At 55.3% G+C, this 18,021-nt stretch overlaps 1 protein-coding gene across 1 annotated transcript; it reads left to right on the top strand.

Moving 5' to 3' along the window:
* Positions 1–58: 58 nt before the first annotated feature.
* CycY (cyclin Y) lies at positions 59–17,170 on the top strand. Its single transcript, XM_037212321.1, has 7 exons — positions 59–264; positions 4,742–5,046; positions 5,622–5,653; positions 11,749–11,937; positions 14,530–14,663; positions 16,459–16,611; positions 16,849–17,170. Exons 2-7 carry the CDS (start codon positions 4,767–4,769, stop codon positions 17,126–17,128), a joined length of 1,068 nt encoding a protein of 355 aa, XP_037068216.1. The 5' UTR covers positions 59–264; positions 4,742–4,766; the 3' UTR covers positions 17,129–17,170.
* Positions 17,171–18,021: the final 851 nt, after the last annotated feature.

Genomic DNA, 18,021 nt, shown 5'->3' with positions numbered 1-18,021 from the left:
ACATATGTGGCGCATCTCTTTGCAGGCCTAAGTCGACTGCTACATTCCATGACGGGGTTGTGGTGGAAGGCGTTGCGGGAAACTTTTGGGGTGCGCTGCGGGGCACCTAATTTGAGTGAGGGCGGAGATCATTGATCTCCCCTTTCTTCGTTGGTACATATTCCCCGTGCTATGCATTTTGTATACAGTTCGCTATCAAACTGCAGCTTAAAGTGAAGTCTGTGTGGTTGGACCCGGCGGCCTCAGCCCGGTAGCTTGGAGCTTGTAAGTTGGTCTTACTTTACGTTCTCCAAGCTTGCAATATTCAGGAATCACAAAGCAACATGATAATCAGATATCGATTTCATCAGACTTATAAGCATAATAAATGTGGACCTTATGACATGGTGTATGGTTGGGTCTGCTGAGGTTGCATGCTACATTTCAGGGGGTTATTGAGAATGCTCAGGCAATGGCATGGGAATGGGGCACAGGACATATCTGTTAAAAGAATACCTATGCTGTGTGGAACTTACAGTGACAGTGATGTGCCAAATTTTGCACATGCTGATGCTGTATGCAGGTCTTGTTGAATGTTGGTGACCTTGTGCCTTAATTGAACTTTAAGTTGTATCTCATATTTGTGGTTCAGGGCATGTCAACTATGCTAAATATTAGCTCAAAGCTGTTATTGTTACATGTGATAGGGATGATTTTCTTGGCATTACTATTGCATTGCATTAATTCCTTGTATCACTGCCCCTCAATTGGCCGGAACTACTGAATGTTGTTCACCAAACTAGTACTCAGGTTTATGGTATACAGTCTACAATTTTTGATGCAATTTGTTCACTATTTGTCCTGTTTAGCCTGGCACAGGGTGCATGACTCATGCCCTCTCTCTTGCTTCCAATTCAGTTGAAATTTCTCTGCCACTCAGTCCAGTTATAATCATGATATCTGTCATAAGCTTACTTTCAGTGCTCATGTCCAGTATAGTGCATTGCACACATACTAGACATGAACCCTGGGCACATTGAACTCATTGAAATTATGTGAGTCAGGTACTAATCGGGTTAGGATGTATTTGAAGCCAGTCCATCTCTGTGACAAGAAGACCAGCCTGCTAAGAAATCCATCTACTTCCTGGGACCACTAATTGGAGTTTATGGGCAAATCTGATCCATGTTTGTGTGATGTACAGTTCAGGTTCAGTGATGTAGAATTTTGATATGATTATTGCAGAAAGCAGTGCTTAAGGTTATGTGAAAATATGTTTTGCATAACATGCTATTGTGATGTCCTAATTCCTTAGTACATTTACTTTTCATGCATCAAAATAAGTGACAACTATGCACTGAGGCACTCAGATGCATGGCATATATCTGCTGAAATGTTCTGGTGCAATGTTGTCACTGCATGAAGTGTTCAGTTTTTTGTTGAAATTATCAATGAAATATTAATTTGAGGCAGTAAACAGTGAATTTCTTGATAGGCAAATTAAATTGCAAAATATTCCTGATGCATGGTGCTTGTCAGAAGAAATGTGATGCAACCAAGCCTCTATCATCCCTGTAGCAGGAATAGAGTAATTTATTGCACTGACATGGTAGGTACTTTGAATGGTGACATTTACCATCAGTTGGTACTGATGATCAGCTTGGAAAATAATGATAAAACAAAACAGCCTGCTAACAACTCTATGAGTTTGAAATATGATAAATAGGCAGTGGCAAAGCACTGAGTCAAAGAACTTTAAAGATGTGGGCCTGTAAAATATTATGCCCCTTGCTGTCAAGTAGTTTGCTCCAGTCCTGCAGAACCTTAGGAATGGCTGAGTTTGGAAAACCAAATATACAGGGTTTGATTTCCTGTGGCACTTGCCCTTTCCCCTGGAATGGGAGGCAGGCAACACCATATAACCTCAGCATGTGAGAGTGTTGTAAAGCCTCTCCCCTCCCCCCCCCCCCCCCCCCCCCCCCCAGTGAGGACAAATAGCTGGGTGTGTGACTAGTGTGATTAGTACTGTGGTTAAAAGTTGCCTAGGTTTTTGTTGATAGGTGCTCATCACAGCTTTTGTTAGATGAGCGGAGTCCTTGAAAGCATTTTCTGAATCAAGAGTTGACATGTACTCAATTACCCTGAGGGTTATGTTGATAGCATTGTTTATTTAGATTTAGATATGATTAGTTAAATTTCAAGGATGTTATGGATGATTACATGACTCCTTAAGATATCAAAATATGAGATGTGAAGATGGGTAAGTTAGTTATTGGGTTTTAAGTGCACATCAACCTCATTGTTTGTGTAGAGTGAAGATAGCAGGCAAGCAGGCAGGCAGAAGAGTTATAGTAGGCACATTAACACCTGTATTGTTGCCACCCATCTGTCATCTTGCTGCATCATACATTTAGGCCAGTCATTCTAAGTTCTGTGTTGTAATAATCCCTAATAACTGCAGTTTATTTAAATGATTGTGGTGGAGGTAGAACTTTACTTTTCCAAAGCAGTCAGTGCCTTTCCAAACATTACTGTTACAATCAACTGAAGTGTCTGGCTGGGAGACCTGTATTGCGGTCATTAACTAAGGCTTGCAGCCAGCTCCCTTTCTTTGGATTACTCTTAAAGTGACAAAGTACTGTGTGATGCATTGCTAAGGATGACCTGCTAGCTTTGTGAAGCAGAGAAGATGCTGCATGAATTGGATGCCACCCTGGGAGCTGCATAATTCTGCAGAGACCCAACATTAGGTGGAAGTCACTATGGATATTGGTGTTTTTGTAAGTTTCCCATGCAGTGTGATAGGCATAATGTTAGCTCCACATCAGGCAGGAACTGCTCCCCTCTAACCTGCCCCTGGCGCTGGCAGAGCCCAAGCAAGCTTATCTGGAGGTGGTTGGCCACACGGTGTCGTGGGGCACCATCATTGGATGACAAATGCTCCAACTCGTTTGTGCATCGAGATTGGCGCTTGGGCTGGGACTGATCATCTGTTCTTTGGTCACGGACCGCACCAGACCATCACACAGATAATGATCTACAGAGGCGAGACGTCCGTCGGCGTCAGCGGAGTCCACATGTTATTTTTGCCGGGCAGATTTGGATCCGGCATGTCGGTTCCACAAGATAGGGCTTCCTCGTTGTGAGCTACGTCGGTGCCTCGTCCTGCTTTGCTCTGCTAGATTTCTTAATGATAGTTTGACAGCTGAGGGAGTGGTCCAGTGGGCCCCATGTGTTCTCCCCTCCTCAGCTGTCGCTGGAACGCTCACCTCTCATGCCTGATCTGGAAAAGGTAATCCGAATCTTTTGAATGGATGAATTTCTGGGATCAGAGCTCACGCTGAGCAGCGGTCGTTTTGCAAGTCCTGATCCTTGCCATCCGATCGGGCGATCCCAGGTCAGCGACAGAATTTGGTGGCGAAAGTTTAACGTGCCGCAATGTTCGGCACGGTCCTTCCTGCCCCCTGACGCCAACTGGCCTCAGCGCGGCCGCTGCCACCGGCCGCATGCCACAACTGTCAAGGGCAAGTAGCGAGCACTTAAAGCGACTCGAGCCCATCTCACCACGGGTGGGGACTCGGAATGCGGGCGCTCTAACCAGCTGAGCCATTGGGATTGGATGGCGAGCCATACGCATGCGTATCATGGTGCTCGCCCGAGATCAGAGGGATTTTGTCGTCCGCGCCTGGCGCTTATCGGAACTCCCGCGTCGGGCAGCCGCCGGCGCTCCGTCGGAAGGCATCGACCCTACCTGCCCTGTTTTGGCAACTGCTATCAGTCCGCTGTCGAAGCCGCTTGTGGTTAAGTTGGAGCATTACTGCAGCGTGAGATAAGAACGAATTGCAGCTGATAAGGCTGCGTTGTTCAACAGCCATCGTAACAAGAAACTTGACGGCCGCCCAGATACGGGCCGTCCCTCTTATGCGTGGGCCATCGATGAATCACGACTGCCCTTCCCGGATGTGGGCCGTGTGGACGCAGTACGTGTGCCCTCTTCACGAATGTGTGCCGAGCGGCCAGTGTTGGCTGCGTGCGTGCGCGCGCGCCGCTGCGGGGCATCGACACGGCCCGTACTCAGCCGGCGTGATCAGTGGGGCGAACGCTTGTCGCCGTGCGCGGGCGCTGTTGGTCGACTGGATTGGCTCGCTGGACTTGGGACGGACGGTATCTCTGTGGGCTGAGTCGGTCCGGGAGGGTGCCGATACTGTAGTGGTCAACGCGTCTGCGTTAACCACTGCGCGTCTGGGAAACCAGAGGTACGGGGTTCGATTCCCCGCGGCGCCCGCCCTTCCTGCCAGGGTGAGAGGCAGGCGGCGCCATATAGCCTCAGCAGCTGAGTGCGTCGTAAAGCCCCAGTGACATGATCTGAGTCGGTCCGGGCACGGCGTCCATCAATTGATTCCGCCAGTTGTCGGAGGCGCGGGTCGGTACAGCTTTGTTCGATCACATTTGTGGTCGGCTGGCATAATGCAGTTTGATTCACAAGCAATTAAGGATATCTAATTTTATCCGTGGAATATATCGTATAGTGTAAGGAATGAACTACCGTATGCTCTATCGGGGCAAATGATTACTTTGTTGTCAAGCACGCTGTGGCGGAGAGAGAAGCGCCCTTTTCTGCGTTGCAACCAGGAGGTGTTCAGCTCTTCGCAACGCATGTTAATGTCATGCGGCAGATCGCGTGACCGCCACGCCCCCGGCCTGTGTGGGTCGGCCGGTCGGCGCTGACGCCGCTCCCTGGTGACGCTCGCCGCCTCCGCAGGCGTGCGTGACGACACCGCCGCGCCATGGGCAACCGAAACTCGCTGTGCTGCGAGGGCGGCTCGCCGCCGGTCGGGCGCCGCTCGGTCCGGGAGGACCGGTACGCGCCGGGCACGGGCGGCGCCGGCGCCGGTGACGCCGGCGCCGCCCAGCCGGACGGCCGCGAGCCGCAGCGGTCGCGCGACGAGTCCGTCACCAACCTGCAGCACATCAGCGAGCGCGAGCCGGACGACCTCAACGACGACCCGTCGCTGCACCCCACCGTCGGCCCGCTGTTCGTCGAGCGCAGCAAGTCCAGCATCGAGAGTGAGTGCGGTGGCGCGCGCCGGTCGCGACGGCGGAGGAGAGAGAGAGGGGGGGGGGGGGGGGAGATGCATGCACGCTCGTGTCCGGACGGTCGTCCCACCATGCCGCGGTGGCAGTGGTTGCAGTATAGTTTCCTTTTGCGTAATCTGCCGGGCTCAAGCTTCATGTTATGCAGGACAATTGCGAGGCTGTAGGCGTCTTGTATGTATTGTTGCGTCTTGTATATTGTATGGATTGCGACACTTGTGTTGCGTTTGAATGGTTTGTGCAGGCGGCCTTACATCTCCTGTCAAGTTCCGTGCAGACTATGATTGTAGCTAGGAACAATGAGTGAAAATGCCCGGCAAGTAATGCTAGTTTCCGAGAATCCCACGGTCACGCAACACCAAGAATCGAGCCAAGTCAGCCACCGCTCCACGGGCCAGCATTCCAGACTGTGACCACTCCCAGCCGGCGTCCCTTGGACCCGCAGCCTAGCGGGCCGGCGCCTGTGACGCGTTAGCGCGTGTGTGCCGCGGGTGCCGCCGGCAGGGCGTCTCGCTGCGCTAACGATCCGCCCCTGTGTGTGTCCTCAGACGGCATGATACGGCGGCGGAGCAGGAACACGGTGAGTGCCACCCGCACGGTCGAGGGGGGGGGGGGGGAGAGGGGGTGGGCACGAGGCGGGGCAGGGCAGGTGCGCGCGGATGTCGTGCTTATGAGCCGGTGCGTCGCATCGCGTGTGTGTTGTGTGTGTGTTGTGTTGGTGTGTCCACATTTTGTGTGCCTTTGCTCGCCGGGACCTGTGCACTGTTCTCGGGCCCCGGCGTTGGCCAGCTGGCCGCCCCGGCGTTCGCCACTGGCTGCCGCTCGTCGCTTGTCTGCTGTCCGTGGGCTGGGAGCACGGTCCTGCTGGCCAGCGTTCTGCCACTGGGAAGCGGAAGCAAGCCACAGACGAGAGCGATGTGAATGCTGGCGGTCAGTGGGCCGTCGAGCCTCATAAACCGGTCGCCACGCAGAGCTGCAGTTGTAAATGGATTACTGAACGCGAGGTCGTGGCCAGAGGGAGACACCTGAGACGGGAGGCCATGCTCAGCTTGAGAGGCCCGACCTGACCGTCGCGCTCTCGATGGGCGCACAGCTCTGCAGTCGGTGAGCGTAACTGGCTGCGGTTCTCGGCCACAAGTCGCCCAGTTATGTGAGAAAGTCTGAGTGTAGAAAGAGAACAACGAGGGTCGGAATCTGGCGGAGGAGATATTGGCATGCTGGTCCCGCGACGTCGTGGGAATAGCATATTTTGATCGAGAATGGAAAGAGCTATGATATTGCCATGCGTGTGCTTGACTGTGTGCAACAGGGCATGCACATTCCATGACAAATCGTGGGTCCTTCAGTTTTGGGTGTTGTAAAGAACTGAAGCCGAATCCCGACAGTTATTCTCTTAACGTACTGTATCCACCGGATTTTATTCACCTGCGCCAATGCTTGGCATGAGCGAATAGATCTCGTCTAAAAATACACCCAGTTCAGCACTGCTTGGTCTGATCGGACTTCTGCAGTTTCCGCCCGGGAAGTGGCTAGCGTCGCTCCTGAAAGACCGGTTTCGAATGCGGCCCGCCGCGGCCTCAACCGATAGAGACGGCGCTGAAAGGCCACGCCGGTTTATTGTGATCATTAGCGGCCAGAAGTCCATTTCGTTTTTTGTGAACGTTTTGGTGATGATCGAGGAGCATGGAAATGAACCAAAGCTCAGTGATTTCTTCGCTGCGAATGGCAGGGATTAGGCTCACCTCCATCCGGTTGCCAATTAACCTCATTTAGTAATTATTGCGCTAATGCACTGGGCGAGCCTGCTTCTTTTCTAACACATTTCTGAAAACAAACTTCGTAGTGTCTTCATTGTCTTTTGTTTCATTGTTTAGTGTCATTGTCATTGTTTCCCTTTTTATATTGAAAAATTGCTGCCGTAGCCCCTCCAAACGGGCGAGGGATCCTAAGAAATCCAAGATGGCGCTGAGACCATCAGCCGGCTGGCACAGCTCTTCAATCCATGGCCAAAAATGGCAACACGTTGTTAAAATGGTGTTGAAAACGGCTGGGAAACCCGATTGGATGAGAATCCCGTCAGAGGGCCAAGGTACGACGCGGGCCGCCAGAACTTTGAAAACCTCGCATCAAACAGCGCGATCCCAAAACGCGTGTGGCATCTGGATATCCTTGCTCTGGTGTCAGAATAACATCGACAGGCAAATTCGGAGTCGATTGAATGGCTGTGCGCCTGTTGTGTTTCCGTTAGCTTCCAGCGGGGACCAGACGTTTTGCGTCCAGGACACAATAGCCAGGTGGCCTCCAAACTCTTGGGTAATGTGTTCCGGGTAATGTGCAAAACACATTCCCTGGTTTGGGTTACCCGTGTGGCAGGGTCAGTGCCCATGCAGTAAGCCATGCTTGGGAAGGGCCTGATCTCTCACGCTACTCGAGCTAGCAGCCTATACGAATGAATGTTAACCAGTTCACATGGCAATGCCCATTTGCGTCAAGGCAGATGGATTTTCCTATTTGTGAGCCGATTGATCTTCTTTTCCTTTTCTCATTGTTATGCCCCGCTAGAGCCCTTCATCCGTTTACAAAATGAGGGGCGTTGACATGCCTCAAGCCGTAATGGCTGCACAGGGAGCGATCAGAACTGTACGCAAACTGATTGCAACCGCGCATCGGAAACTTAAGTACTCGCGTATCTGTACTCGCTACAGTATGTTACGCCCTTGTATTCACCACTAACAGCCTCGTGATTCGTGTGCTCCCCTTAACCGGGCATTGACAGGGGAGGGCCTCAAATCTGCCCCCTCTCTAACATTCGTTATAATTCAAAAACGCCTCGAGATATCGCTGCGTTTTTTTTTGTAGCTGCTAATTTTTAACTTGTATGCATCGTGTCAAAATCGCAACTATGAGATAATGATAGATCAAGCGTGAGTGACGTCAGAGCGACGTCATGTTTGTCGTTTGTTTTGACAAAAGCGCATGGCTGTAGTTAAATTGACGTAGAGGGCGTACTAAAGAACATGTTTTACATCGGTAAACAAGAAATGTGAGGCAATTAGCCTGTCATTTATGTGCCTTGTCGATGGGTTGTTTGAACGTTGGGCTTTGAAATATTGACACGTCAAATAACGAATATATGTTAAAAAGTACACCCAACGTATTTTGGTCTCAGACTTAAAATTAGGAAGGCATTGCACACCGTATGCTAGATACGGCTATGAAGGCAGCCTCTACCAAGTTTCAAGCAATTGTCTGTAACAATGACTGAGTTATGGCTTGGAATGCTTCACAGCGCACGCTGCCCGTGCCCAGATGCCCGGCCCGCGGCGGAGGGCGGCGGGGCCCGGGTCTGCCGCTGCGGCGCGGTGACGTGGCGGCGGAAGCTGCTTATCAGTTTCATACTCAAACCCGACGACTGCGTGACTGGCGGCGGACTTGAAGGGTATTAGGTTGCGCTGTCGACAAGATTAGACACTCAAAAACAGCGCGAAAATCGACCCAACCGCTTATTCGACACCGAGGTTGTCCATTGCATGCTGACCTTAGACGATTTATGAAGAAGTAGTAGCTCTTGCTCACTTATCTGGTACCCATAATTGCGGTTTATCTCATCCACTTTGCGCTTAGATGGTGTAAATATGACGAAAATAAATGGATCAAAACAAATCTCTATATGGAGACTTCAGCTGTCATTTGCACGGCATGTGGCCTTCTTTCCAGGCTTAGTACGGCACGTGAACATTGGATACCTACCTATGTAGCATGTTTGAATAGGGTGCAATTATATCGCACCATGAGATACGCCTTGAAATGCCTGGTGGAGCGGTCAGGTATTCCAAAGTATATTTTTCATAATTTGGTCTTGACCTTTGACCTTAATACACACTTAAACAAGTTTGTTGTTTGGACGAGGATCATACGCCGCGACGCTATCGACAGCAGTTTGAATTTTTAATTCGGCCGGGCCGTTCTTGAGTTAGGGAGGGAGGGTCAGATCTCCTCCCGGCCGGTCAGTGGTATGCCGCTGAGGGGTCCGGTCAGTGCTGAGTTAACCGTGACTGAGATATATGTCACGGACTTCCGAGCTCCTGGCTGTTTTGGTTCTCAATGCACATACTCGTCGCCCGCCGATCGTCGCAGTCAGGGCGCTCGTCACCCGCCGATAGTCGTTGTCAGGGCGGTCTAATTGGTGTCCGTTTGGCCCGGTCGTCAACACCGCGGTTTTTCGCCCTCCGGTCGCCTCGAAAGCTTTTTTATTATTCACCGTTGGCCCTGTCTGTCTCGTGGTACCTTGATACCATAAGAGTCCACCTGTTTGAATGACATCGTGGAATCCCCCATCATCTCAGTTTGGCAGTTGAGCCTTGTCATGCCTGACAGTAGCACCCTTATAATATATGCTAGTGAGACTACACCACGCCGGGAATACAGCAATTTTTTTTTGGTGGGGGGGGGATAGTAAATGAAGGGTCCGGACCCTACCCCTTTCACCCTTCCACACTGCGTTTTCTGCATCGTGACTGAGGGTCTCAGGGAAACCTTGTGATAACTTGCAACTTTGTAAACGGAAAGAAAACCCAAAGTTCTACTCGCGGCTAGTTGTATTCGATAGTTGCATTGTGATCAGATATAAAACGGAATCCTAGAATAGGGATGAAGGTTTTTTGAGCGTTTGAGTTGAAAAAGACGTAAGCGGATGACTGCACTCATCGCGAATGGTTTCGAAACTCTCCAGGATGTTTTCGCCTCTCATGCACTTACGCATGCTTTCGGGAAAACGACGGCTGACGAGATGAACCTTATGGTCCTCCGGCTCCACCTTGAAAATGATGGCAATCAGAGCAGAACGTGCTTTAGAACATTCCCAAGCCATCATCTCTCAGTGCAATATCTGACGGACGTTTAGGTGTTCTACCACGACCTGTGCGCACTGCTTTATGCCATTTATTGCATCACTGCAATTTCCTGTAATCGTCCTACCGACCCAACACACAACTCTCGTGCGTAGCGTGCGTGCGGCGACGCGCGCCGTTAGAAGCAGCGGCACGGCCCGCACGCGTACGGACGGCAGCCTCCTCGCGCTCGCCACAGCTGGCTGGGCCGTGGGCCAGGCCCGCCACGCTCTGTGACACTCGGCCGCTGCCGCCGACGGATCCGACTCTGCTCGGCGCCGCGGGCGGGTTTTTGCAGCGGCGCGATGGCGCGCTCCGTCTGCTGTTCGCGCCATTTCAAGGCTGGCGCCGGAAAGCTATAGATCACTGAATCAGATGATTGTGATGGGCGGGTTTTGCAGATCGTGAACGTCGGAGGCTGCGGATAAATGGAATGTTTTTACTGCCGCGAATGACAGCTGATGTAAGCGGTGTTAATGATCTGAGATTTTGGTGGGCGAAGCTATTTCTCTGTGGTATGGCAAACATGGCACACCGAGACGGAGAAAATTGCGGTGGTTGCTTTTGCTCTGAATGAATCGCTATGACGGCTGCCTTTAGACGCTGGGCAAGGCTGGCTGTTTCGTTATGTTGCGAATGCTTTTAGTTCATCGGTAAGTATCTATAATATATGATCAGTGATCGATAATCTCGTATTGGTCGTGGTGGTGAGCCATTTTCCTCACCGTTGGACGAATATGTGAAGCTATTAGATGATCGATGTGGATTGAGTATGGGACGTTGGTCCTCGTCAACGATCTGGATAAGACTAGTTTCACGATGGGTGAGAGTCATTGTCCTCCAAGCAATTTGAGCTGTCCCCTGTACGTCGTTCCAAACATGCCATCTAAAAGTGAATTGGTACACCTTGCAGCCGCAAGTGAGCGGCCAACGGCCAACGCCCAACTTCAGTTGGGTGCAAATAGATAAGCCACCAGAGCCCATTAGCTTGCGAAACTCGTAATCATCTAATGTTTCCGGAAATGGCGGGGTCAGGACGACCGGCTGCCTGGCTATGCATGCTCCAGTAGGACGCTGTCGTAACCTGCGCCTAGCTGATGCTCCGCGCCAGCCTCGAGCGGCTGGGGGGAGGGGGCACTGCCTCCTGCCGGACCTCTGTTTTGCGCCTTAGATTATCATGAAATTAGTAGGGTGTATGTGTCATGCATTTGGATGGACGTGGGTGTCTCATGCGTTTCACGTATGTGTGTTTAACAGTGACCGGTGGTGTCACGACGCTGGGCCCGGCTGTGCCGTCTGCGCGCTGTTGGTCGACCGGTGGTGTCACGACGCTGGGCCCGGCTGTGCCGTCTGCGCGCTGTTGGTCGACCGGTGGTGTCACGACGCTGGGCCCGGCTGTGCCGTCTGCGCGCTGTTGGTCGACCGGTGGTGTCACGACGCTGGGCCCGGCTGTGCTGTCTGCGCGCTGTTGGTCGACCGGTGGTGTCACGACGCTGGGCCCGGCTGTGCTGTCAGCGCGCTGTTGGTCGACCGGCCCGATATGCTGCCGCCATTCTCGCTATAAATCAGTCAGCTGTGGACATAGAGGGGTAATATTAGCCTGGCTCAGTGTGGAGTCATTTGGGGAACAACCATGGTGCTGGCTTGGATAATGTAGTCAATCATCCGCATACGGCTGATAAGGCGTCGAAAGCTCCACCCCCTCCCCTCCCCCCCCCCGCCGTGCGCGGTTCGACCCGCCAACAACAGCGGTGGTGAGAGCTAATGACGTGTCCCACGGCTCCAGCTGATCGAGGACCGACCGCTGGTCAAGAGCAGCAGCTGCTCCACCATCTTTATCGACGACAGCACGGTGTCGCAGCCCAACCTGAAGAACACCATCAAGTGCGTGGCGCTGGCCACCTACTACCACATCCGCAACCGGTCAGCCGACCGTACGCTCGACATCTTCGACGAGAAGCTGCATCCGCTAACGGTGAGTCACGACCCCTATCCGCTCAACTGGGCGGGGGCTCTTGGAAGCTGCATCCGCTCACGGCGAGGTATGAGCCCTATTTGCTCAATTGGGCGGGGAGGTCTTGGAAGCTGCATCTGCTAACGGTGAAAAGTTTCACCTGCTCACGGCTAGCGAGAAGCTGCACTTGCTCACATTTGGCATGAGAAGCGCCCAACGATGAGAACGTGCACCATCGCAGTGAGGCTCGAAGCTGCACCATCACAGGGTGGGTAGAAGCTGCACCATCGCAGGGTGGGTAAAAGCTGCGCCATCACAGGGTGAGTAGAAGCTGCGCCATCCCAGTGAAGGTAGAAGTTGCACCATCGCAGGGTGTGTAGGAGCTACACCATTCCAGTGAAGGTAGAAGTTGCATCATCACAGGGTGTGTAGAAGCTACACCATTCCAGTGAGGGTAAAGGCTGCGTTATCACGGGGTGTGTAGAAGCTACACCATTTCAGTGAGGGTAAAGGCTGCGTTATCATAGGGTGGGTAGAAGTTGCACCATCACAGTGAGGGTAAAGGCTGCGTTATCACAGGGTGGGTAGAAGCTACTTCATTCCAGTGAGGGTAAAGGCTGCGTTATCACAGGGTGGGTAGAAGCTACTTCATTCCAGTGAGGGTAAAGGCTGCGTTATCACAGGGTGGGTAGAAGCTGCACCATTCCAGTGAGGGTAAAGGCTGCGTTATCACAGGGTGGGTAGAAGCTACACCATTCCAGTGAGGGTAGAAGCTGCGCCCGCTCAAGTTGAGGGGCTGCCCTCGCTCAGTCATGGTAAGCGGCCGCATGCGGTTCGTAAGTTTAAAAGTTGCGCCCCTCACGGGAAGTGGGGGAACGGCAACTGAATACCGTGAGTGAAAGACTGCACCCGCTGCGAAGTTGTAAGCTTGTTATCGGGACACTAGCCCCCCCCCCTCCCCTCTGAACCGCACATTTTGATGACCATCGCTGTGTTGCCCCCTTCCTCCTCTCACCCCCCCCCCCCTCCCCTCCCCTCTGAACCGCACATTTTGATGACCATCGCTGTGTTGCCCCCTTCCTCCTCTCCCCCCCCTCCCCTCCCCTCTGAACCACACATTTTGATGACCATCGCTGTGTTGCCCCCTTCCTCCTCTCACCCCCCCCCCTCCCCTCTGAACCGCACATTTTGATGACCATCGCTGTGTTGCCCCCTTCCCCCTCTCACTCCCCCGCTGGACAGTTAAAAGTAAAGCTAAAGTAGGCTAGGGTCTACGGTGTGCTAAGGGTTTATTTTACAATTTTCCGGGAAACGCGTCAGCTCCCCACATGTTTGGACCGCACTTTGCACAAATTAACCATTACTCTTCCGTACTACGTTTACGTAAAGCATGTCATACAAATGACTGAACAAGAGTCCTGATACAACCACCCATAAGCACTATATTTGTGTTACCCCGCTCGCGCACTGCTGTGAAGTCCAGGTACGGGCGCGGCGCCGGTGCCGGCCGCCGTCGGCAGTCGTCTCCAGCAGCAGGCGCCGGCGGCGTCGGGGCGCCGGGGCCGACAGGTGCGTTAGCGGAGCGCGGGCATCACACGCGGCGCCGGCGCTCACTCCATTAGGCTAACAGGGCGGCGGCCGGGCCGGCACGCCACGCCGGCGTGAGGGAGCGGCCCGAGGGGAGGGGAGGGGCGTCACCAGCCGGGGCTGCGCGGGCCGGCGAGGCGGCGTGAGGCGCGGAGCTCGGACGACGCCGAGAGGAGAGCGGGACAGTGTGAGGCCGAGAGTCACGTGGACTGGTCGGCCTGTGGCACCAGACGCGCTGGTTAAAAACGACACAAACTTCTCGCCTATGTTCGATCGCGCGGCGGTGGAAGGGGGAGGGACAGGGTGGCGGACTCCCCACTGACGGGTGGTGTCTCTCTGCTGTGTGTTTTGTTCAGCTGCGTATTAATCGATCCGGCATGGCTGCGGGGGTCGCGCGCTGGCGGTCGAGTCACCGCCTCACCGGCGACACATCCCGTCTCGCCGGTGTCATCACCGCTGTAACGGTCACGCCGCCGCCCGGCCGGCATGGCTGCGGGGGTCGGGCGCTGGAGGTCGAGTCACCGCCTCACCGGCGACACATCCCGTCTCGCCGGTGTCATCACCGCCGCAATGGTCACGCCGCCGCCCGGACGGCCCGGCTGTGTTGTTCCGGCGTGGCCTTCGGTCACGTCGCGCCATGCCGAACCGGCCGCTGCGGCATTTTCAATAATGGCGCCGTGCGTGCCGGAGCGGCCGGGCCGGGCGTGAGATCGCTGGGACGGTGCGTGTCATTGCGCTTCTGGCGTCCGCGCGGTTCGAGAAAGGTGCAGGGGTGGGCGCCGCCGGAGTGAGACCGTGCGCGTTGCCGCTGTCTGGGGCAGGGGACCGTCAGGCACTCATATATCATTTGTGTTCAGCATGTCTGGGGACCTAGCTGCGCTGCCGCCTTCGAACGGCCTCCTGTCACCGGCCGTCCGCCTGATCTAATTTCCCCGGGGGCCGCGGCCGGCCGGATTGGCGGGCGCCGCGTGACAGCCGGGCGCCCGCCTCTGACTGACGGCTCGCGTCGCCGCCCTGCTGCCGCAGAAGGACGGCGTGGCGGACGACTACGACCGGCACATCCCGGAGCATCGGCAGATCTACAAGTTCATCCGCACGCTCTTCACCACGTCACAGCTGACGGCCGAGTGCGCCATCGTCACACTCGTCTACCTGGAGAGGTAGGCCGGCTGGTCGGTCGGTCGGTTCGCCGCCAGGCTGGTGTGCCGCGGTCCGCGGTGTAGGCTCCGGCCCCTGCGTTTAGCCGTCGTCGGTGCTGTAACCCGGTCAGGTTTCGGTGGGTCCGATACGTGGTGTGCAGGTATGGGTGTGTTTGGGATTACCCCCATTATTGCTGCCTGAGAGCCCCATCACAATAACCAATTGGCACGAACTGAAGCAGTCACCAGCACACCGGCAAACAGCCAACACCTTGCAGTGGAGCATTGCGCTTGAGACCGCGCAGGGACGTATGGGCTGTACAAGGCTTATCTTGAATCCAATGGCAAGGCGTGTACGCAGCGGCCGGCTGGCAAGCTGTTGCGGCGTCCGGCACGGCACGGCCATAGCAGAGCGCCGCACAAATTGCGCAGACCCGAGGGCTGGGTGTGACAGGTCACCGGTGTCAACAGGCAGGGCTGGTACGAGGCGGCCTCGTACGGTTGGGCACGGTAGACGGCCAACAGCGCGCGCGCAGATCAGACCGGAAACACTGAGACGGTGCGGCGGCTGGCATGTCATTACCATTACCATACCATACCATACCATTACCTGCTGACACGGCACCGCGAGCAACACACGCACCTCATCTGTGTGGCCTTAAACTCCTGCCAACGCTCTATGCGCTGTTATGGCTAAAACGCAGCCTAAAGTAGAAAGGATGTATGGAAGAGCCAGGGCACAGCAGACTAGGGAGGAATAAGCAATGTAAAGTGATGGTATGCATGTGTCGAGAGTGTGTATAACTCCCAAACCATTCGTTTCACCTGGTGTGGCTGGCTGAACCCATGACTGACTTTTGAAACCAGATACATTTCGTGAAATGACTGATGAATATTTGAAACTGGATGTGTCATTTTCGGCTGCATTTGGAATTTTGCATTCGCTCAGCTTGAAAGGTCATGATGTATGAATGCCAATGATAGTGAGCGAAGTGCCAGCTTTAGTTGGTCAATCCGGATTGGGTACATAAATTGGGGAACGGTCAGATTTTGTGGACGGATTGGATCCTCGCATTGGGTTGGATCCATGGATTGGGTTGGATTTCGGATTGGACTGGATCGTTGGATTAAGCTGGATTCTTGGATTGGATTGGGTCCTTAGATTGGGCTGGATCATTTGATTGGGTTGGATCCTTGGATTGGGCTGGATCTTTGGATTAAGTTGGATCCTTGGATTTGGCTGGATCTTTTGATTGGGTTGGATCCTTGGATTGGGTGGGATCCTTGATTAAGTTGGATCCTTGCATGAGATTGGATCCCCGCATTGGATTGGATCCTTGACTCAGCGGACCCGATACGCATATTTAGCTCCGTGGGACGTGTAGCGTAAACACTACCGCCCGTACCAGCAGCTGTTGTCTGCTGCGAGGCATACGCCGCCCGTCCTGCGACGAGCCCAATCAGCAACGATGTGCAGAGGCTGCGTCGCGTGAGGCTGGACGCTCGCTTTTCCGGGCTAGGCCAATGTGGAGGCCTGACATCAAGTATCTTTAACGACCAGTGATCAGCGATTGTACTCTGCCAGGTGGTAGAGTTTGCCTGCATTGCACATTGTCAGCGCTGGCAATGTTATTGGCGGGATGTACTTGGTGCCGAGGGTGCCGCACGGTGGCCGCTTGTTTGTTGCCGGCGCCGACGGCGGCGTGCTTGGCCGCCGCTCATGCCGCTGCCGGCCGGTGCGGCGGCCCTGCGCCCGGCCGCCGGCCGCTCGTCCGCGCCCAGCTGGCGGCCTCGCCTGACCCGGCGCCCGCTTCAGGCTGCTGACGTACGGCGAGATGGACATCACGCCGGGGACCTGGCGGCGTATCGTGCTCGGCGCCATCCTGCTGGCCTCCAAGGTCTGGGACGACCAGGCCGTCTGGAACGTCGACTACTGCCAGATCCTCAAGGACATCGCCGTCGAGGACATGTAAGTGTCGCCGGCGGGTGACACCTGGGCGTGGCCGGGTCCTTTGGCGTCAGAGTGCTTGCCGGACGCCTGGGCGCCAGCAGTGTGTAAGGGCTAGCGAGGAAGTAAGCTGATGCAATCTTTCGCGCTCACTGACTGCCTCGCGCATTGAACAAAGTCCTGGTGAGCACTAGTTTAAAAGGCGACGGACGACTCCCGTCGAGTTGCACGCCGCAATAGCAATCGCACCGTCCGCAGGAACGAGCTGGAGCGCAAATTCCTGGAGGTGATCCAGTTCAACATCAATGTGCCGTCCAGCGTGTACGCCAAGTACTATTTTCACCTGCGCACACTGGCCGAGGCGAACGACCTGTGCTTCCCGTCCGAGCCGCTCAGCCGCGAGCGCGCGCAGAAGCTGGAGGCCATGTCGCGCGTGTGCGAAGACCGCCTGGCCACGGACCTGCTGCGCGGCGGCAAGAAGTGGTCCAGCATGGACAACGTGTCGCTGCACCGCCGCAGCGTGGCGATACTGTCGTAGCCGTAGGCGGCGCCACCGCCCCTCTGTGATATCGCCGGCGTCGGTAGGCCGCACCCGCGGCCGCCGGCGGCGCCGCGTCCCGCCGCTGGCCGCGGGCCGACGCGGCTGTGCTCCGCGTGCTCCGGTGCGCTGGCGCTGCGAGCCGGTGCTGCGAACGTGGACGTGCTCCGCGCGCCCCGCCAGCGGCAGCGGCGCCCCTTCCGTGGTGGGACCGTCGGCCGGCCGCGCCCCAGAGAGCGGGGCTCGCGTGTGTCGACGCGCCATGTGATGGCCGTCGAGAGGCCGCGCTGCGCCGCCGGTAGAGGCCCGCGCGCGCCGCGCCAGCCGGCGGGAGCTAGTCAGCCGGCCGGGCCAAGCCGAGACTGCAGTGGCCGGCAGAGTCAGAGCGGAGTATAGTTGGTCTGCGCGAGAGCGGGGAGAAGAGGGGGGCGGAGGGGGGGGGGGTACGGACGGACGGACGAAGGCGTCGCGCGCGGCGCCGGACTTGTTGAGCTTTGTTTACACTCGTGCTAGGTTGACATATGGTGCCAAACTCCGTGCTGATCACCTTGTATTTTGTTTCGATGATCTCTGGTTCCCTGTACTGTGCGCCGTCCTTGCTTGCTAATCCCGCCGGCGAGAGTGGCGGTCCACGCGAGGGCTGCCGGCGGCGGCTGAGACTGCTTTGAACTCGCGGTGGCGGACTGTGACGCCCGGGGCGGTCGGCGAGGTCAGCCGGCGTGACCTTTGCGGCTGCGCCGCCGCGCGCGCGGTGCGACCCTTGACCCGTCGCGTCTGGCGGCGCAGTGCGCGTTCTTACAACGTTCCAGATGCAGCATTGGCAGTGTTTTCCCGCCGCGGTGGTGGCCGCGGTTCGTGTGTTTGTACTTCTTGGCCGGTGTGAGCGGATGTGT

Source organism: Pollicipes pollicipes, unplaced genomic scaffold (assembly GCF_011947565.3).
Source record: "Pollicipes pollicipes isolate AB1234 unplaced genomic scaffold, Ppol_2.1 Scaffold_3087;HRSCAF=3621_pilon_pilon_pilon, whole genome shotgun sequence".
NCBI lineage: Eukaryota > Metazoa > Arthropoda > Thecostraca > Pollicipedomorpha > Pollicipedidae > Pollicipes > Pollicipes pollicipes.
This window is presented reverse-complemented; position numbering and strand designations above follow the sequence as displayed.

Coding starts and splice junctions, on each gene's coding strand:
- CycY (XM_037212321.1), top strand. CDS start 4,767: ATGGGCAACCGAAACTCGCTGTGCTGCGAGGGCGGCTCGCCGCCGGTC. Junction 14,664..16,458: donor ACACTCGTCTACCTGGAGAG/GTAGGCCGGCTG, acceptor CGCCCGCTTCAG/GCTGCTGACGTACGGCGAGA. Junction 16,612..16,848: donor GACATCGCCGTCGAGGACAT/GTAAGTGTCGCC, acceptor CACCGTCCGCAG/GAACGAGCTGGAGCGCAAAT.